The following is a 23,113-nucleotide window of genomic DNA, read 5'->3' on the forward strand; positions in this document are numbered from 1 at the left end:
CCTCCCGCCCGCCCTGCCTGCCTGGCCTGCCCTGCCTGCCTGTCTCCCTTCCCCCGCACGCAAGCCCGGTAGGTCGCAGAGCATCTCCTGCGCACGCGCAGGAGATAACGCTCTTGCACTTTCGGGGGGATTTAAACATCCCCCCGAAATTTTTTTCAACTTTTTTTATTTTTGTGCACATGTGGGGACTGGCCCACGTGTGCACAAACCTCCCCCGGCCCCCCAGCTGCCCCCGGAGCGCTAATTTAGCGATCCGCACTCCGGGGGCAAGTTGGGAATTAGATATATAGATAAAGCAAATGCATTTAGTTAAAGAATGTTCAAATATTTGAAACCAGGAGGTACTATTATAGATTATAAACGACAGCCTTCTGAATGGCAACTAACATACACACACATAAATTCTAGAGAGCAAAAATTCTTAATTTATAGATACTTTATGCTACAAAGATTACCTAGAAAGTATTGATAAACTATTTTGTTGAGTTTGCAGATCCCAACTCCCCTACAGCCATGCATGATATAATTCTGGCTCAAATACTCCATTTAAAATTGAAGGGGTAGGGCATATAACATGGGGGTCTGTTTGAATTAATTTTGGTGCCGTTTTACAGTCTGTCATTTGACTCTCAAGAGCTCTCAGGGGGTAGTTAAAAGCATCATTAAGTGACAATACTATATTGCAGTACAATACCTTGCCATATTGCCTATTCTTTTTGTTACAAAACTATATTCTTGCTTACAATTTGGTTAGCTTTATCTCAACATCCCCAAAATGATATATTTTAAACCTTTGCTAATTTGTTATATAGATTTGATGCAAAATTTCAGGAATGCTAAATAAAACATAAATCTACAGTAAAAGATTTACATGGAACTCCTTAATGGGACACATTAATAGTGTTGAATAAAGTTCTAAATAATGCAATAATAGCTACTTCTAAAATCACCGGCTTTTGTTTAAGTGATGTACATCATGCTCCCTTCTACAGCCAAAATCTCCCTTTAATTCAAATATTATCAGAGTAATCTGATTTAAATCACCAAAGGGTTGATTTACCTTTGATTTAAATAATTTCCCATTTTCTTTTACATGTATTTTCTGAAGAATCACTGCTATAATTAAACAAAGACCTCATAACAACCCAAAGTATAATCCAATATCCTTAATCTGCAGCCCACATGCCTTATTCACTAAAGAGTATATAGGTGCATAGCATAGAGAACTGAAGGTCCCTTTCCCCCCCACAAAAAAGAATCCTATGAAATATTTTCTCATTTACAATAAGAAACCTGCTTTATAAAATAAGGTTTTACTCATTCAAAATGTGTAGCATAAAAATATTTAATTTCCACATTATGTAATGAAAAACCCAGGCATATATATGTAATAATATCTGCAAACTTTGTGGAGTGGGACTTTCCAGCTTCCCCCTCCTACAGTAGTCCACTGAGTATTTCTTCCCCCTCCCCAGTTTTGTACCTGGAGAGCCACTGGACCCTCATGAACAGCACAGAGGCCAATGTGAGAATCTGCAGTAGGAGGGGGAATTGCTGCCTCTTCCACAAACAAATGGTATTCCATAGAAGGAACTATGTGGATGCATGCCCCTAAACATACCGGAAGTAGACACATAACGACATATTTTCAATATGCTTATTTAAATGTTAATAATTTTGGCAATTATGAAAATGCTATTTTTATAACCAAATTACTAAAGTCCTTCTTACAACTGTATCAAACTGTTTTTGTCCAAATACTCTTTCTGTTTAGCACAACATTTTATTCTGCCTTCCTCTCAGAGGACAAAATTAAAGTACATGTGCGAATCTACCATAAGATGAAGCAGTTTGCAGCTCTCTCAAGTGCAAGGTATAGAGTTCTCTGAGATTCAGACTGTTTTCAGTCATTGTCTTTAAGTTGGTTTTGTGAAATCTGATTGTTTAAAAAAAAAGAGTTATCCTCCAAATGCAGTGGAAAAAATTATGTACTTATTTATTTTTATATAGCCAGTTCCTTGAGGGTTTTCTAGTCACTGCTGTTTTGATACATTTACTTATTCTTATTTATTATTTCAATTTATATACTGCCCCTCCCCGACAAAGTAGACAGGTTTGCAACAGTATAAACAGACATAATATAGTTAAAACAGTATAAAAATGCAACGTATAAAAAACAAATAATTCATAACTGATAGTGGTGGGTCCACCATTAAGCCCCCCCAAATAAACTTAACCAGGAAAGGCCTGATGGAAAAGTTCAGCCTTACAGGCCCTGCGGAACTTAGGGAGGTCCCACAGGGCCCAGATCTCATCTGACAGGTCATTCTACCAGGATGGAGCTATGATTGAAAAAGCCCTTGCCCTGGTAGATGCCAAACATGTGACCTGAGGGCCCAGCACCGCCAGAAGGCCATGAGATGACAACCACAGCTGCTGAAGGGGGTCATAAAGGGAGAGGCGGTCTCTCAGCAATTTCATTTGTCTTGTCATATCTTGTACTTGACTGCCTACTGTGGTAATGCATGTTGTTTTCCCAGCTAAGTTAATAAATAGGTGGACCTATGCTTTCTCAATGGATTTTCGTTATGTCCCTGTTCAACCCTAATGGAAAGGAATGCATCCATCTCTGCCCACACGGCAGAGCAGCAGCCATCGTCACCAGTAAGAAAGGATCACAACCAACAACTACTAGTTGTAAGGTGGCACTGGAAGGCAAGGATTGCTCCTGGTGCTTACCTGCTTTCCCATGAGAAAAAGCAACTTGTGGGAATGATGAACAGCCATTGCCACCAGATGTAGTGGTATTTTCTAACTGATAAACAGCTCTTAGAATGTTACTGTGTCAGAAGCCTATCATTATACTAAGTACATTAGCTAAACTTTTGTTATGAAAATGAACTATAATACAGAGGAAGGCATGAGGAAGGACACTGGTACTACCTTTAAGAGTAAAGCTTTTTTGGTAGCTCTGTGTCATAGGTTTTGGCAAATCATTCTTAGAATACTGCCAACATGGCAAAATCATACTTCTTATCACCAGAGATACCTTGGTCATACTAGCCAAACAATGTTGGAGGAAGATAGACAATGAACAGAACAAATACAAAGAGTACAGGGATCATAATATTTATTATATTTTTATCTCATTTTTTCTGCTGACAGTGGGTAATTTTTGCACATTTCTGCCTCCGGATGGAGACCGCCATATCACATCCAACACTGTTCCCAGGGGTCCTGTGAACACCAGAATCAAAAATCCCATAGCACAAAGGAGAGCACCATTTGCATACAAATGTTTCCAAAAGTGGCCCGCTATAATTCAATACAGAGTTTTGGTGGCAGATGCTATACATAAATGAAAGTAAAATTCAAGCTTAGAAACTAAAAGACACACATGTGAAGGGGAGTAGAAAGAAAAGGCTGAGGAAGGAGATCAGTTCAGAGCTGGAACAAAGAGCTGAGTTGACAGGTATTAAGTTAGACTTGCCAGCATTCCCTTGATGGCATTCTTCTTGAAATGGAAGGGTACAGCCTCCCAGTGGCTATGGTTTTCTGGCTAGTAGAAGAGGCTAGAGTGTCCTCCTTGCGACTGTAATCAATACCTGAGGTCTAAAATTAGCAAAACCCTCATTTGCTGGTGGGGAAAGCAGGCCAAATGTTGTTCTACTATTTGTAACAGCTACTCTCCAAAGAACACTATAAATCGTACTGGGAAGAGGAAAAAGCTTGTAACTCATTATTACCAACACACCTGGAATGCTGACAAAATAAAAATGTGACTACAATACTTAACAGTATTCAGCACCAAATTAACAGCGCTTATGCATTCATATCATTTTTTAGCTTTCTTAAACCAATGAAAAGCATCAAAGCAGCTGTCACTAGCAGCTATCTGGTTCTATTGATAACTCAAGAGCCCTTGGCTGTGCGTTATGAAGTTTAATTTCCCAAAGCGGTCAATTAGATCTTGGTAATATCCTCATTGGCGGGTTGTTGCTCAAGGATATCATGTAAACTTTTAGTTCACCCCTTTATTATTTCATAGCATCCAAGATGACAAACTTTTTCTTATTTCCTTTGAGAGACTTCAAGAGCACAGCTATTGTTTTTAAAGGATTCTGCATGATATAACCTTTAACACAACAGCTAACTCCAAATTTCAAACACTGTTGTTTTATTGAAATAACAAGAAGTGGTATGATCTTTCCCCATCAATAAAACACAAAAGATCACACAAGCAAGCTCAATAATGTATATTCTACTTGTTGCTACTTATTCCCAAGTCTTTATTTGAAATAAAAAGAAACATATACCCCAATACTACAATTGTATTTGAAGTGTTTAGGCCAAACATATGATATGACATCTACCTCTTTATAAATGTTCCAGATACCATCTGAAAATTATATTTATGATTATTAAATTATGTTTTTAATCTCTCCAGAAAACCAGTAGATTGGATTCTGTTGATCTTTTCCAACAGGGAAGATTTCCTCCAGCACAAGGAACCCTGTATTGCAGGCAAAGCCTCTTGCAACAGAAGCCTCTGCCATTAGTGGAATAAATCTGTACAATCTAACCCTAATGTTTTAAAGTACCAGAAGACAGAGGAGATAAATCTAAAGGACAGAAAGCAAGACTCAGCTCAGAACTCCTGGAGAAGTGTTACTTATTCCAATCTTCACTAAAACTTTTGATCATACAAAGTTAATGGAAGTTACCACTGTACGTCAGAATTTGGAAAAAGTGCAGAAAAGAGCAACTCGAATGATAAAAGGGTTGGAACACTTTCCCTATGAGGAAAGGTTAAGGCGCTTAGGGCTCTTTAGCTTGGAGAAACGACGACTGAGGGGTGACATGATTGAGGTTTATAAGATTATGCATGGGAAAGAGCAGGTAGAGAAAGAGGTACTTTTCTCCCTCTCTCACAATATAAGAACCCGTGGGCACTCCATGAAATTGCTGAGCGGTCGGGTTAGAACGGATAAAAGGAAGTACTTCTTCACCCAAAGAGTGATTAACACTTGGAATTCACTGCCACAGGAAGTGGTGGCGGCTACAAGCATGGATGGCTTCAAAAGGGAATTAGATAAGCATATGGAGCAGAGATCCATCAGTGGCTATTAGCCACAAGGTATAGATAGGGACTCTGGGGCAAGTGATGCTCTGTCATCTTGGTGCTTGGGGGGGGGGTCAACAGTGGGAGGGCTTCTAATGTCCTGGCCCCACTGGTGGACCTCCTGATGGCACTGGTATTTCTGGCCACTGTGGGATACAGAGTGTTGGACTGGATGGGCCTTTGGCCTGATCCAACATTGGCATCTCTTATGTTCTTATGTTCTTTCAATGTTATTATGTGTAGAGAAGGGGGGGATAGGAAGGTACTTACCAATTATTCATAGCTTGTTATATGGCCAAACTGCAAAATATTTGCTGATTACGCTAAAAAAAATGGCAACAGACCACCTTTAGTAAAGTACAAGCTAAATTTAGAACTTGCTACTTTGTGTGGGATTAATACTTTCTGCTTGATCGCTTATCGCACAAGTATCTATTATATGGATGAATCTTAACCAAGTTTTCCACCACTTGTGCTGAATTACACATCATACTGGAGACCCCACTTTACTCCTACAGTGGTCCTGATGGTCCACAATTTGTAGGGAGGTTGCAGGGAGGGCTCTACCACCTAATCGGCATTTGATAGAGTAAATGGGAGCATTCTGTGGAACAGGTTTCCAGGCACTGATGCAGCTTAATGTTTGCTGATTTGTTATCAGCTTTTTACAGTAGTTCCTGATTCAAAAGTAGGCTATCTCCTATAGAATCCCTAAAACTGTAATTATTACCCAGAGAGCCTGCGTTCTTGCTTCATTTCTCTTTAATCTCTTGTGCTATAATTTATAAATATTATGCTCTTGTTGCGCAGCTATATTAAAATAATTAGCAATAAAAATGTCAAACTTATTGAATATTTCACTTTCAAAATTACAAAATGGTTTTAAATCTACAAATTCTTATACTTGTAAAAGATAAACTATATGAGGACTGAGTATTAAAGAATGTGCCATATGAGTACTTTTGAAAATATACAGGCAAATTCAACCCTCCTAACTTTGTTATCAACATAAACATGGTTTAAACTTCAACTACAGTTATTAAAACTAAGATATGTCGTATGAGGCCTCCATCTCTTTCTTTCTGAAGTGACCTAAATAGCAGAATGGGTCATTTTAAAATGCACATCTAAATTTCAAGGGTTTTTTTTCGACTGATTGGAAGAAAATCAAAATGACCTGGGTTCACAGTTGCAAGGTGTAATAATTTCTTGACTGTATGCTGCCAGGATCTTTAAAACCTGCCAGATGATTGCTATTAAAATTCAGTACTTACCATTGGCATCTTTTAATACAATTTACCTGTCTCAACAGCTACCTGGTCTTAAAAGCCATTGGAGAGGGGGCACTTTATGCTTTTGTTCTTAAAGCACATATAAACTTAATACAGTAATATATGGATTCAGGCAAACAAATGCACGGTAGCTAAATCTATAATAATTAAAGGACATCTGTGTCGGTCTGTCCACCTGTGGCAGGCATAACTCGTTGAAAATAAAGTTTCAAAATTGGCCTCCAACTTCATGGAAGTTGCAGTACCAACAGTATCCTTTGACACAAGGGGCCTTCTGCCGTGGTTCTTTCTACTAAAGAAAAGTGCCAGTAAATAGCAGGACAATATGTTGCCGAAGGCTTTCATGGCCAGAGTTCATTAACTGTTGTAGATTACCCCACCTTCATGAGTAGATATAAATTACCTGCCTACCATTTTTCTTCTCACATTGACACAGAGAGTACTCCATCTTTCTGTGTTATACCTCAGAGGATGCCAGTCACAGCTGCTGGCGAAACGTCAGGTTCTACAATGCCAAGACCACAACCATGCAGCCCGGAAAATCTACAACAACTAATAGCAGGACAGATCAATGGGATCCAACCTAAAAACAGGTTGCTTCCACTGAAATGAAAATTGAACTGCATGACCATGACAAATGAAACAAAAATGAGTGACACTGAGCCAAAATTAAGTGAAAATGAAAGCAAAAGATATTTCCACGTACCTAATTCAAAGCAGCATTCCACAAGATTAAAGTCTGCTGGTGGAAGGGGAAAGCAGCACGTTACTCTGACACAAGGAACTTTCAACTAATGCAAAAACCTTTTGCATAGGAAGAAGGCTCCTTGCACCAAAGGAGTGCACCACCATGAGCAGTGTGTTAGGGTACAACCCAGTGTTTACAGACTTTTTTTTTTAAGCAATCTCATCCACTCTGTGCTCTCTAACCCTCTATCTGGAAATATTAACATCCCCACAAACATTTCAGCTTCTCAGACATAAGCCAAGATAGCAACCTTAAGTCAAACTAGGCATTACAAATATTTGTAATTTATCCTTGATGTTGCTTTTGTTGCTTTCCCCAATAAAATAAACCACAGAATGAAGGGTGTGAATCAGACAATTCCATCATAGCACTTAGACTATATGATAAAATCATTGCTAAAAATACTATCAACAGTTCTCAGTGCAAGTGCAATGGGTTGTGTCCAACCAGTTTTTCCACAGGTGAACAGAGGAGGGGGGGGATGTTTGCGATCATGGGACCCGCACAGGAAAAAGCTGTGAAGAACAGGAGCTGTAATAAGGAGGCGGACTGACAACTGAGCAAAAAAGCTAGCTGGATCCTACCCAAAACTTATTTGTCATTTCACATCAGAACGTTTGCTGCATAAATAAATGAACGTGAAGTTCCTGTCATTGCTCGGTCATATGTAAATTTAACTTTACACTATTCAGTGATGGTGGACAAATTCACTTTTTAACCAGATGCTTGTTATACTGGACCCAATATTCAATTAAACAGAGCTTTTAAAAGGCAATAACAGAACTATGAAAAAATGGGAAGAAGTTAGATGTCCAGCATCCTGTCTCACACAGCAGCAAAACAGTTCCTCTGGAGGGCCAACAACAGGGCATAGAGACCGAGATCTTCCCCTGATGTTGCCTCCTGGCTCTGGGATTCAGAGGTTTAGTGCCTCTGAATTAGGACGTTCCCCTCAGTCAGCATGGCTAGTAGCTGCTGGTAGACCTACCCTCCATGAATCTATCTGATTCCCTTTTAAAGCTGTTTATTCCTGTGGCCATCACTATATACTCTGGCAGTGAATTCCACATTATAAACACTCTGTGTAAAGAAGTATTTCCTTTTGTCCACCCATTATTTAACATTTTGGGGCTGGCTAGAGTCAAAGAAAATTTGTCAAGGCCTGGAATACAGAACATGTATTTCACTCTACGACAGCTTGTTGCAAAGCACCTATCCTCAGGTGTATGGGGGGGTTGTTTCATTTTTACTTTGTTTTTTATACTGTTTTTGGAACCATCTTAAATAATGTCTTTTTTTCCAGCATCAGGTCCTATGCATTGTTAGAGCATTGAGTTCTGGAGGTCCTCTACGGCAGCACTATTCTGAGATATGTCCGTGTTCCAACCACTTACGGGAAGATGGCCACAGTAAAACTGGAAGAACACTGAAACCAAAGACTCTATACACTTTTTTTTCTTATTTCCGTTCTGATAGTCCCTAGAACAGCAACTCAACAGTGAGCACCTAGTAGTGCCCCACAGTGGACACTCAAGCAGGCATTTCTACCTCACTTCAACTCAGTTTCTCTGCTCCATCTTATCTGAGCCTTTTTATTGGCTCGCAAATTCATTCTTAAAATACTTCAGGGTTTAAGAATAAATCATAAGTAATAATTTATTCTAGCACTATTCTGCTGCAGCAGCTAGAGCAAAAGGAACAAATCCATTTGTATTAACTTCAATAAAACAAAAATTCTGAAAAGGGGGAAAGTAAACCAAGTCACTTGGCTGTTCCTGTATAACAAAGGACCTTCCATTTCCCTACCTCCCTCTCTGTCACACACATAGAATGAACCCACCTCCTAGGCATCTTCACAACTACCCAACTTATCAGAACTAGCTAGCACCTGTGTGTGCTCACTCACCATTATGTCCCCCAAGGCCCCTTTATTTTCCAAACAGTCATACCCCCTCACAATAAATGCACAGTTACGAATGACTGAAAAACAGTCATAGGTTTTCCCTTCACTGGCTAATTTCATTCTCTGAGAATGGGTAAGACTGTTTAAATGAGTCTTCATTCAAAGGATAAATATCTGAAATAAGAATGAGAATGGATTATTCAGTGGCAACAAAACAGAGGCATACATCCCCCAGAGCACCTTGTTATTGCTAGCAACAATAGTTTATACCTGCCCAAAGAGAGACATTCAGAGCAGCACAGAAAATGGTACATAAGAATAAAGCAGAACAGTTGAAAAAGAGCATGTTAAAAATTATATAGGCTGCGTTTTTAAATCAACATACATACAACCTTGAAAGATTAATTCAAAAAAAGCTGATTTTTTTTGCCAAAGCTTTTCATGAAACCTAGTTTTCCCTCTTATATTTCCCTTATATTACTGAGGTTTTAAAAAAACATGTTGATGAAATATGCAGCCATTCATAAACCTGAGTATACAAAAGTAAACTGACTATAAGAGAAAGAGCTTTCTCTGAAAGTTTCATGGTTTTGCACCACAGAATTAATAACACAGGGTCAGATTCTAACTCTCACAAACAGAAGGACTTTGCAGAAGCAGATCATCTCTAACGTTACCTTCCCCAAACAATATCCTACATCCTCTATCTACCCAAAAGAATGCCTAAGGGTTGAAAGATTCTCCTGAACAATATGTCATTGTTGGTCTTAAAGGTGCCACTGGATTCAAATTTTGTTCTTTTAATTGATTGGCGAGTGGCTCCTGAGTTAACTTCTGCCCACTACTGGTGATTAATGTGGATCTGGTCTACTTCAGTTTCACTTCTGCTTTAGGATGAAGGACTCTGGGTTAACCATAACCAAGTCTTTTTTGTACCATTACACTTGTATCTATCTTGTGAAGTCAATATATTATAGGATTCTACGACATTACCTTTACAGTAAAAAGGGCCCCATAAATACAGGGCTCTCCGTTTAACACGTCACATGAACGGGGGATGAAGGACATCACCATAAAATAGCAAGAACTATTCCACTGTTTCAGTTTTTATAACATATACACCAGTGATGTCTCCTCTGATACCTTACACCAACATATTAAATAGCATGAGACAGCATCACAAAGCATGCTTGTCAATACTGCTAGGCTGGCCGGCCAACCATAAAATCAGGGGAAATTATATTTCTAAGTAAACGGGGGATCATTCCTGTAAAGAGAGAGTCAACTTTCAGCATTTTGATCTTCATTCTGATGTTTAAAGCTCAGAATGTCTCCCCATTGATCTTTTTACTGCTATACCATCTCTCAGGTCCAGTTCATATAATAACCTACAGCAGCTCTTCCACAGGTAGCTCTACATACATAACACAATGAGCCACACACATTTCATGTAACTCTTCCCTATTAAAAAGTAATAGTATAAAAAAGTAATCTGTGCATGGGCGACTTCATGCATTATGTTACAGGCATGATGGAAGCAAGTATTCATATTTTCCCATCACACCTATACAAAGTCCATTTTGGATGAACACCACAGCTGCCCTCTGAAATTCCTTTGGATGACTATAAGACCTCATATGACAGATACAGAGATTTATTTATTATTTGCTTGTTCATTACATTTGTATTCCCCCACTCCATTTTCTCCTCATAACAACCCTGTGAAGTAACTTAGGCTCAGAATAAGTAACTGGCCCAAGGTCACCCAGTGAGCTTCATGGCATAGTGAAGGATTTGAACCTGGGTCTCTGATATCCTAGTCCAACACTTTAACCACTACACTAATCCCAAAGACCCTGCAAAAATATTTGACGGACTCTTCTCAGTCAAAATCTCCATAAAATTACCACAACTACAAGCTCCTGCGAACTATGTACAAAGTCAGAGTAATACTTCTGTAAGAATTGTCAGCCACAAGTAGATTCCTTGTTTCTCAACTTAAAAAAAAAACCCTAGATGTAATAACGAGGTGAGAACTGGCACTTCCCAAATTACAGCTCTTGTATCAAAGCCCTCGACATTATTGGTACAGCCTCTACAGGTAAAACTGCATTCTCAAACAGCAGGAAAATTTCTGTGAAGTTAACAAGGCCACACTTAAAAATAGTGCTCAGGTAGCTCTGCACCATGTGGAAGTAGAGCCAAGGGTCACCTTATATCTAAGGTAAGGGGTTTTTTTTCTGTTTAGGACAAGAGGATTTTTTTGTAACATCTCTGGGCAATTAGCTGACTACTGCAGACCAAATGCTGTCATGTAGTGAATGCTTCAAAGTGGCAGTGCTCCTACAGCTGTCAGTTATGCCACTGCAGTGCACATCAATGGAGAAAAGTTGAAACCCACTGATTTAGACTCACCATACTCCCAAAGCTCTTCCACATATGATTTGTCTTCTTGACCCCTCCACTGCCCTCGCTTATCTCTTATGAATCCCTTCCAAAAAGTCAACATCATTCCTGTATGAGTAAAACTTCATTTGAGCTAGTGTGCTTAGTTCTGGGCACCGCAGTTCAAGTACTGTACAACAGTATGGGCCCTTTCCAAGCCTTGGAAATGTTGTTCATGTTAAATGTCTAAAATGGCACTGGTCTTCCATGGGACAGCATGAAATTAATTTGGTTCGTCATTGACATTACTTTTGCACATGTAATGCAAGATGATATACTTAGTCTGCATTACAAGGGACAGTCTGTGGACATAAATCTTACAAATACATGCCTATGCCATAAAGCAGCACATGCAAAAACTAACTTCAAATACATATGGAAAGATTTGTTTTAACTAAACAATTCAATATGGTTAAATGTGAACTCTCATCCTAGAGGGGTGCACAAGAATCCAACCGGTATGAAAAAATATTAAAGATTTATGATGACGGCACGTTGGCAATAATGGCTTTGCATATCAACAATCAAGAAACACAATTTCCACCTAATTTCAGCAACAGACAGAAGATGACATATTCATTACATGCATTAATTTTTATCCACGGTTAAAATTGATACATTTTCAATATCATTTGTATTTTAAGTTTTAGAAACTTACAAACTGACCATTTATGACAAACATGTTTGCATATTTGCTATGTAACAAAAAAAACCCCTGATCTGTTACAACACCAGTGGAAACAAAACTGGGACAGGTTTGCCATTTTTTTCCCCTTTACTAAACTTAAAGTATTGATAATTCAAAGAAATCATGCAATACATACGGAAAAGAGTACTTTCATAATTAACAGGTATAACTATAAAACAGGATGGCTTCAGTAAAACATATACATATGAACTGTACAAAATTCTAATACTGCTAGTCTAGAGGCACATGATAGAGCAATAAGAATTGCCGTATCCTAATCTCCACATGGCAATAATTTCAAACTGATATTATTATTCTCATTTCCTTGAATAATATCCATACTCCAGGGTCATTTTCCTTCTCATATTCAATATTGTGCATGCTTGTATCAAGATTCCTTTCTTCATATCCTGTCACAGTATCAATCACTGCCTCCTGTCCACTCAATCCACTTTTGATTTATCAGCCGCCGTCTTTCTGGACTCCATAACTCGACCCAAACCATTTTAACAAGACATTGACAAATAGCACTCAGTATCGCATCAACCTGTTCCACTTAGTAAACTAAGAAACACTAACTGTGACATCTCTGCATAAGTATTCTATTCCATTCCCCAGACTGATGTATATTAATGAGGAGATGGTATTTGAAATGCTTCTTCCACATCAGCATATAATATGATCAAATTAGGAAATGGGATGATTTATTAAATTTTGTAGAGCTGAAATATTTCTTTATATCACTATATCTGTGGTTTCAGAAAGTGAGCTGTTGCTTTCAATTTTTCTACTGAGGATGTGCCTGCATTTCACAGACGAATTATTGTCTTTAAAAAGATTGCAAGAAGGCAAAATGTTATTAAGCAAATGCTCAGTAAAACAAACTAAATCAGTTTTAAAATTCCTAATTTAATGTAAATCTTGGTTGTTTTGTTGAAATTCAGTTTGTGATCTTATTAAGTCATATTTGCATTGTAGCATTTTGCTGTAGGACAATTCTGAATCACAGCATTCCTAGGCAGCTTCAATTCTTGACTCAAGATGCACCCAAAATGAAATAAACACTTGTAATGTGAACATCTGTGTTTTATGTTTTGGATTAAGGAAACCTATATGAATCCTTAAATATGGAAAGACCAATTTTGTATATTTGACACTGTGCACTTATCTTCATTTTCACCACAAACACACACACAAAACCAACAAAATACTTAGTTGCAGAATTTCCTAAAAGCTTACTTTGCTGCAAATGCCATGCCATTTAAAATTTGGAATCAAAACTCTAAATACCCAAATATTATACAGAACCCTGGGTTCCTTTCTTTTGTTTCCTCTAACTATAGAGCTTCCCTCTTACACACACTCCCCAAAGCCCAAACTTCCATAAGCATAGACATTTCTGTTTTAAATGGGTTTGGTGGTCTATACTAAGCTTTCACTGGGAATTAATTTCAGCATATGTTTTATTTAACTTGGCCTTTTTTACTTACACAAACCTGAGAGATAAGGGAGGCTATGTGTTAAAAAAACTGCTTCCTTCAGTGACAAAAATATTCTACCATCATGCATTTAATTTCAGAATTGCTCAATGTATATCTCCTTAAAGGGAGATACTTTATACTAGCTATATACAGATAAGAGGGATCTAAGAAGCATAAGACAAATTACACAGCTATCTTTGTAAAACCAAGGACACAGAGCTAAACAAAGAGCTGTATGCCCTGAACCACACTGACTGAGCCATCATTCTATAGTTCTCAACACTTAAAATGGTAAAGAACTTTTAACTGCTGATTATAATGACATAGGAGATCAGTACAGAAAGAATTACAGACCCACAGAGGATTACAATTCCATTTACAACCACACACAAAATTATTGTTCAACAGCAAGAGAAATAGCAGTAACTCGTAAATCTATCCAGACATTCCAAATATCAGCTTCCACTGATCTTGCAACTTTGGCCCCTTGCATTCACTCAGTCTCCTTCACATATGCACGCACAAACCTCCACCCATCCATGTGGAAGCTGGTCCTCTATGGTGCTGTCCCATCAGCTGAATACCATGGGTATCTATATATATTTACCCCTGAGCCGGCTTTGCTGGGAGGGCGGGGTAAAAATCTAATGAAATAAATATATTTCATATGTTGTTGAATCCCATCCTTCCTCCAAGGAGTTTGAGAAGACATACACCTACTAATGTGGGTCCTTCCTGAATGGCTGGACATGCTTAAATGACTGCAATATCAAGCCATATGGGATAATCCTTCTGGACAGTAACTTTCATATCCCTGCAGGTGTGTGTGATACAGGTCTGCAGCTGCTACCATTACAGAAGTTCTGTCCTGGCTCAAAAGAAAGCTTGTCTTTATTAATTCCCAATCCATGCCCCCAAAACACGACCATTTGGCCACATACCCAAGATTATATGATTGTTCTGCCTTTCTTTTTCCTCTCTTCCTGAAGGAAATCAGCTGGGAATTTTAATATTAATATTAGAGACACAAATACACACAAAGCAGTAAGTTAAATTGTTTCACAATTATTACACGATAGCAATGTAGCATCTCCTAAACATTTGTGATTTGAACTATTTGGGGATCACAAGAACATCAGAATTCAGGTACTATAACACACATGAAACTGCCATACACTGAATCAGACCCTTGGTCCATCAAAGTCAGTATTGTCTACTCAGAGAGGAAGCAGCTCTCCAGAGTCCCAGGCAGAGGTCCTTTGCATCACCTGTTGCCAGTTCCTTTAACTGGAGATGCCATGGATTGAGCCTGACACCTTCTCCATACAAAGCAGATGTTCTACTATAGGACTTCATACATTCTGACCTACTTTAAGAAAATCCTTAGAATAAAAACCAGTCAGTCCTTAGGGTGCCACAAGACTCCTGCTTATTTCTACCTACAGGTCTGGATACAAAGATCATCTGCTGGTCTCAGAAGAAAGAGCCTTTTTCCCCTCCAGCTGCACCACCCTGAACCACACTTGTCTTGCAGTTCCCAAGGGTCCTCTGACTCCACGGAGCAGCTTATCAAGATGTACAAGGGGTGCCATAGGAAGAAGAGAGAAAGCCCTGTTGTAGTAGCAAGATTCCACTCCTGCTGGTTGGATCCAATAGGTTATCTCCTTCATGTTCTCAGCAGTCTTGCAACTTCGAACATATGTTCACTTCAAAAGTGTTCATTTTGCATGAAAAAATGCTACCATGAAATGCTACGATGTTTTACTTTCATCCCAAGTCTACCATTCAGGTCATTGCAGCTATTAGGGATGTTAATGTAACAACCCTAAAAAAAATGCTTCTAGTGCTATTATCATGGCATGTACACCACAACCTGGAACTGCAGTGGCTCAAGTGGTTAAGATGCTGAACTGCAGGCTGTGGAAGGTCGGTAGTTCAGCAGTTCGAGACCCGAGTGTGCCGCATGGCGGCGTGAGCTCCCGTCTCTAGTTCCAGCTCCTGCCAACGTAGCAGTTCGAAAGCAAGAAATTGCAAGGAGATAAATAGGTACCACTTCAGTGGGAAGGTAACAGCGTTCCGTGCAACTTGGTGTTTAGTCATGCCGGCCACATGACCACGGAAATGTCTTCGGACGGCACTGGCTCTCCAGCTTTGAAATGGAGATGAGCACCGCAACCCTAGAGTCGGATTCGACTGGCATTCGAGCAAGGGAACCTTTACCTTTACTTATACCACAACCTAAGTATCAAACTATTTATAATGACTAATAGTTCAGTTTATGTCCTGACATGAATGGCCCAGGCTAGCCCAATCTCATCAGATCTCAGAAGCTAAGCAGGGTCGGCCCTCATTAGTACTCAAAATGGGAGACCACAAAGGAAGTACAGGGTTGCTAAACAGAGGCAAGCAATGGCAAATCACCTCTGTTTGTTTCTTGTCTTGAAAAGCCAATGGAGTCACTATATATTGGCTGTGACCTAATGGCATTTTCCACCACCATGAGCTTTATTTAAAACTACCAGACAAGGGGAAAAGGAAAGTCATCCTAGTCCAACCTCTTGCACTGAAGCTAAGTAGCCCTTTAAAGTTGACACAAGATGACTATCACCACTAGGGATGGGCACGGACTGGTTCAGACCTAATTTTGTGACGAATCAGGTCCCAATTCACAGTGCATTTGCCCAGTCCATGTATTTGTGGTTTTGATGAAGCACCCACGGACTGCAATTTTTTCGGTGGTCTGTTTGGTCTGTTGGGGCAGTCTGTTGGGGCCTTGCCAGTGAGCTCAGGAGGCATTTAAATGTCTCCTGAGCTCACTGGACTCACAACGCCGGAAGTGGGTTCAGAAGGCATTTAAATACCTTTTGAGCCCACTTACAGGTTGCACCCATCATGGACCTCATGAACCACAAACTGGTTCATAAACCAGGAAAATTTGTAGAAGTTCGTTGTTCGTGAAATTCATGAACCACAAACCTCCATGGACCTCCATTTTTCTGATCCGTGCCCATTCCTAATCACCACAGTTCTTTCTGAAAGGAAACATACAGTGAAAAATATATTACCTGTTTAAATTCATTATCAGGGGGAGGGTGGAAGTGGGAGATATCATACCTTCTTGTTCTGCTCTTTGATCTTGATCTCTGAGACCGATTTGATTTTCCGCGACCTCTTGATCGGCTTCGGCTGTGCTTTCGTTTGGATCCATATGAAGAACTACTGCTAGATCGATGCCTGCGCCTAAAATATCAACAGATACCACCATAACGTATTTATAAGTAGGACATAATATAACTAATATTTTTCACTTGTACTGCCACTGAGCTGGGTACTCTGCAAATGTATTGTGAGCAGAAAACATAGTGATGGGGCCAACTATAACAAGCTCTATCATGATATATTCAAGAGGGCTTTGTGTAATGCAAGCCAGTGACTTACCAGAATGAGAATGCTCTGTGCAGGTTGCAGAAGTGTTTCCTGAAAATGTATACTTTGAACACATTAAGTGATTCTATATTGTCAAGTTCAGGCCTGATACCACAACAGTTGAGCTGTATGAAGTCCATCAACTGTTATTTATAATTGCAGTACAGTTTTATTAACTATGCTGGATTTTCTGGAAGTAAGAGGCCATGGCTGTTCAGCATTCATTTCTTTAACTTCAAAGAATGATAACTGGTAGACAACGTACTATGAAATACAGAATATTGAATAACTGCCACTAGAAATACAAAACCTCACAAAAAACCATAAAAATTGGGGAGGGACAGGTATTTGCCCATATCCCCCCCCCCCTCAGACTTTTTTCAATTATTTCAGTGGGAAAATTGGAAATTTGTCTGCAGTATTGAAAATAACTGAAAAATTATGTTTTGGAATATATGAAATACTTAAGACAAGATTTTGCTCATCAAAGCATGCAGATTTTTACATGAAAACATTACAGAGTAATTCCAGTACACACTACAGACAGGACAAAGGCTTCTTTGCTTAAGAAAGGCTGCTTGCCTTCCTTTGGCGACTTTAAGCCAAACCAGACATTATATTTAACTAGTTAATGGTAATGTCTGGTTTAGCTCTTTAGTCTCAATTGGAAGAGACAACAGAAACCAGTAGCCTGAATATGCACTTCTCTTGACTGGACCCATGCAGTCCTCCTCTATAGCACGTTCCTCAAAGGACTGTAGCATAGACAGGAGAACAAGCAGCTTATTGCTCTGCCCTGCTGGAGGTGAAAGTACTAGTACTTTCAAGGATATGTTTCTTTAAATGTGAGCAATTTGTCTATAATATTCCATAATGTGTATCTTAATATACTATTGAATGGTTCAGTGTTTCCCATATTTAATTTGATACCTAAATACACTGTTGGTTTTGTTGTGACCACATGAAACTGCTTCTGTCCAAACACACTTTTCTTCTGTTTACTACAAAATTTGTGCTTCCTATTTTCAACTTTTATTTTCCCTACTTCTCAAATGGCTGAAACCAAGATACATTATAGAACAGAGTTCAACAGTGTGTGCGCTCTCTCTCTCTCTCTCTCTCTCTCTCTGTTAAAACTGAGTATATTTGAAATTTTGCTTGCAGAAAACTAAAGACTGTATACTTCTATAAATATGCCAAACACTGCAATTCTATCTGCTAACTAAATTATACATGATACATTTTATGTTGCTAAAGTGGTAACAAAAGTTTAGGCTCTATAAGAAAATAAGTATTCCATATATTTCAAGTCTTCCCAAAATTTCCATTTTGGGGGGGAGAGAACAGAAAAGGGGTGTTTTTTTTCCAATGGCTTTAAAATTTCCAGAAACTCTGTATCTGTACAGTACTCAGTTGTTCTGCTTCAACAGACCAGGCTGCCAGAAGCCTCTAATTATTAAAATTGCTAAATAAGTGCTTGGCATTATTAGATGCACTTGTCCACAACTTTCAGTTAACAAAATTTATCATCACCACAACATTCCTAAATTGTGGGAACACTATCCTGCATTTGAGAGCCTCCAAAATGTAGAGCAAGGTCCTGAATGGTCCCCCACCCTTGTTTCCATGACTGAGCTCAGAAGAAGCAACAGCAAAAGTAGTTCATAATGACAAGTGCAACAAGCCAATTTGTGGACCCTTCCTTTCAATTATTTTGATTAGGGGGATTCACCTGTCACGAACCGGAGGAGGGAATCACTCTGATGATAAAATACTACAAGCTTATTTGCTGGAATGGGTAATCAGATTGCCAGCTGCACTAAAGGGGCAGAGTGGCATTCTTAGGGTGATCATGACTTGGGAAAATCCAGGCAGACAGCAAAATATTTTCAAGCTCTTCCTCTGGTGGAAGACCCGTTTTTTTCCTTGAAAGCACCAAGAGCCAAATTGCCCAAACCCCAAAATGAGGGACTGTGGGAGAAACTCCCTGGTCTCTAACCGGATATAACACTGGTAAACTGGTTTGCAGCAGAAAATGGAGGGTAAGCCTCCCAGCTGTGATTGATCTAAACAAGGGAATACTCCCTAGTCTTCAATCCAAGAAATAAAAGTGCACAACAATGTGCCGTTCTGTCTAGCCTGTTTTTCTCTGGCCCTAAAATCTTAGATGAATGAGCCTAAGCTTCTTTGGATTCAGCAGCTGACCACTCCAGCAGTGGTTCCTAAAACGGATAATAATTTAGTTATTAGCTGTGACTCTACATTTTTTGTAAATAAAGTCTCTTCCCTCTGCCGGAACCTAGCTGTCAGGTTTGGAACCAGTAGCAGAATGGAGGCTCCACCTACCATGAACACATGAAACTGCCTTATACTGAACCAGACCCTTGGTCCATCAAAGTCAGTATTGTCTACTCAGACTGGCAGCAGCTCTCCAGGGTTTCAGGCAGAGCTCTTTCACATCACCTACTGCTTGCCCGCCTTTTTAACTCGAGATGCCAGGGATTGAACCTGGGACCTTCTGCATGCCAAGCAGATGCTCTACCACTGAGCCACAGCCCAAATGTTGGGGCTTTTTTGGAATCCTTCAGTCTGCTCTCCAAGGCAGAGGTCAACAGAGTCCTGACTGAGGTTCGACCTACTGCCTGTCCTTGGAACCCTGCCCTTCCTGCCTGGTGAAAGCCTGCAAGAAAATGGTAGGAGCAGCCCTGAGAGAAATTATTAATCTCTCCCTCTTTCAGGGCTCTTTTCCTAACTCCCATAGAGAGATGGTGGTGACAACTCACCTGGGGGGAGGGAAACTGTTAGATGAAAGGGACCCAGACAATTAGGGAATGGTGATTGAGTGGGCAGTGGATGAGCAGCTTCAGGAATTCCTGGATGAAACATCAGCCCTGGATCCCTTCCGATTCAGTTTCAGGCAAGGGTTTGGCATTGAGACAGCCCTGGTAACCTTGGCTGAACACCTCAGATTACACCTTCACAAAGGCAGACTAGCACTGCTGATCCTCTTGAATCTGTCAGCTTCTTTCAACAAGGTTAATTGTTTGGTCATGGTTGACCATTGTTGGATCCCCAAGCATCGAGAATAAATCCACGTTTCAAAGAAAGTAAAGTTTATTTCAAAGCATTGGAAAGATACTCAAACACGTTCTTTGTTAGAACTGAACACAAGCAGTTAGGGCAGACATGATAAAGGGATTCAAGTTAGAAACACAACCAATGGATAACGTTCCCGCTGGCGGGCAGGAGAAAACGGTTGCCTGCTCAAGTCTTGGGAACCAGGCGAACAGTAGACAAAACACAGGTGCAGTTCACAGGCTTGGTGCAGTTCACAGGCCTGATAAGTAAGAAGCTAACAGCGAAGCATACTCTCCCCCTCACATCCTCCAGTTGTTTTACTTTGGCATTACAGCATAGAAAACACAGGGGCTAGCTGGCAGGGACAGGGATCACATATGTACAAGCAGAAGTTACACAGAACACCATGGCAGCTTGCTGACATACTGCCCCCTCAAAAATACACCTTAACCGTCACCTCCCGGGCCGGGCGGGAGATCTCCCGGGCTGGGCGGGAGACCTCCCGGTTTGTCCGGGAACTTCCTGTGGAAACAACGAAGCAGGTAAGGGGCCCGAATATCCCCTTCTTCCACCCATTCGCGGTGCTGGGGACCGAAATCAACCCATTCAATGAGGTACCAGAGTTTACCACGTTTCAGCTTGGAGTCAAGGACATCCGCGATTTCAAAATGCTCATCCCCCTCAAGGATGATCGGAGGCGGGGGAGAAACAGTTGGCCTCCATGTAGAGGTGCCAGGATCTTTCTTCAGTAAGCTCATGTGAAAGACAGAATGCAGAGAGCGCAAATTCTTAGGTAATACAACATCAACAGCAACATCATTAATCACCTTGCGCACCTTGAACGGCCCGATAAATTTCCAACCCAGCTTCCTGCTTGGGCGCAACATCTTGATGTTTTTAGTAGAAACATACACAAGGTCCCCAGGTTTCAGATCAAATCCCACCACCCTACCCTTGTCTGCCTGGGCCTTATAAGCTGCTTTAGCAGCATCGAGAGTTTGACACAAAAGTGGCCATGCAGTTCTCAGAGAAGAACACCAGGTATTAGCATCACCCACGGGACGGTCAGAGACCCCCTCCAGGAAAGGAAGGGGGGGGCTGTCATACCCAGAGACAGCCTTGTATGGAGACATGCCAGTCGAACTATGCACAGTGTTATTGTAACAGTACTCAGCCAGGGGTAACAAATCAGCCCAATCATTTTGTTGGTAATTAGTGAAGCAACGAAGGTACTGCTCCAAAGTTTGATTAACCCGTTCTGTTTGGCCGTCGGTCTCGGGATGGTAAGCGCTGCTGAGCCCCTGCTCCACCCCCAAAATAGCGAGGAGTTCCTTCCAAAATTTAGAAACAAATTGGGTCCCCCTGTCAGAAATTAACTTAGTAGGCAATTGGTGGATTTTCACCACATGAGACATGAACGCCGCAGCTAACCTCTGCGCGGTAGGCAGTGAAGGGAAAGGAACAAAATGGGCTTGCTTAGAAAACAGATCAACCACCACCCAAATAACAGTGTTCCCCTTGCTCACAGGGAGATCAGTGATAAAGTCCATAGAGACCACTTCCCACGGTCTGGAAGGAGTAGGCAAAGGATGCAAAAGTCCAGGAGGTTTTCCCCCCCTTGGCTTGGTTAATGCGCAGGTCTGACAGGTGCGTACAAAGTCCAACATATCCTTGCGCATGTGGGGCCACCAAAATTGCCTGCGGAGGAGTTGAAGCGATTTAACAAAGTTCCAATGGCCCGCCAGCTTGGAACCGTGGGCAGACTCCATCACTTCCCTCCGGAGGGAAGTAGGGACAAACAGTTTATCACCAGAGTAAATCAAGCCCTCAGGGCTGCGGATACAGTCAGGCAATCCCAAAATATAATCATCATCCTCTTTGGAGAAAGCAGAGATATACTTGTGGACCCACGCCCCCCCCACCGCAGGGAGCGGGGAGAGCGGAGAAATGTCCGGCCGGGAAGTGGCGCGCGCTTGCGCGCGAGTAACCACGGCTCCCCCCAAATGGGAGGGAGAGAAAACAGAGTCCATGATGACCTCACGCTGGCTGTCATGTTGTGGGAGGCGTGAGAGTGCGTCAGCTAGGGAGTTGGCCGCCCCCGGGAAATGGCGAAGAGTGAACCGAAACTTAGCGAAGAAATCAGCCCATCGGAGTTGCTTTGCATTGAGAGAACGGGGCGACTTCAGCATCTCCAGATTTTTATGGTCAGTCCAAACCTCAAAAGGAAGCTGGGCCCCCTCCAACCACTGTCTCCAAGAGGAGAGGGCAAGCCGGATAGCTGACGCCTCCTTTTCCCATATCCCCCAGTTGCGTTCAGCATCAGAGAACTTTCGGGACACAAAAGCGAGGGGGTGTAGACGGCCATCGTCCCCCTCCTGCAAAATCGCAGCCCCCATAGCCACATCAGAAGCATCGGTTTGCACAATGAATTTCTTAGTTTCATCCGGACGTGCCAAGACCGGCTCCGAAGTGAACATCCGCTTTAAATTGTCAAAAGCCTCCGCGCAAGCAGGAGACCATTTGAGCGGGGCACCAGGTTTCGTGGCGTCAAAACCCTTCCCCTTGGTTTTCAATAAATCAGTTAGTGGTAGCGCAATCTGGGCGAAGTTATTGATGAAATTTCTGTAAAAATTGGCAAAACCGAGGAACATTTGCAGTTGGCGCCGGGTTTTGGGGGGTTCCCAGTCTAGCACTGCCTGTACTTTAGCCGGATCCATCTCCACCCGCCCCTCAGAAATGCGGTAGCCCAAGAAATCAATGCAGGGTTTGTGAAACTCACATTTAGACAATTTGGCGAACAGTTTGTGCTTGTGTAACTGGCTGAGGACCTTGCGCACCAATTTAATATGAGAAGGAAGGTCCTGTGAATACAGCAACACATCATCAAGGTAAAGAACCACCCCTTTGAACAGAAAGTCATGAAGGACCTC

General features: G+C 41.0%; 1 protein-coding gene across 1 annotated transcript in view; it reads right to left on the reverse strand.

Annotated features, from left to right (window-relative positions):
• The window catches only part of LOC107116769 (serine/Arginine-related protein 53-like), a gene marked incomplete at its 3' end in the record, with an annotated part of 151,815 nt that overhangs the window by 112,486 nt on the left and 16,216 nt on the right, over nucleotides 1-23,113 (reverse strand). Inside the window, exon 3 of the mRNA XM_015418767.1 lies at nucleotides 16,794-16,919. Within this exon, the coding sequence (XP_015274253.1) occupies nucleotides 16,794-16,919 (126 nt within the window). The remainder of the gene's footprint in view (nucleotides 1-16,793; nucleotides 16,920-23,113) is intronic.

Source organism: Gekko japonicus, unplaced genomic scaffold (genome assembly GCF_001447785.1).
Source record: "Gekko japonicus isolate JY-2015 unplaced genomic scaffold, Gekko_japonicus_V1.1 scaffold1036, whole genome shotgun sequence".
In the NCBI taxonomy this organism is placed as follows: domain Eukaryota; kingdom Metazoa; phylum Chordata; class Lepidosauria; order Squamata; family Gekkonidae; genus Gekko; species Gekko japonicus.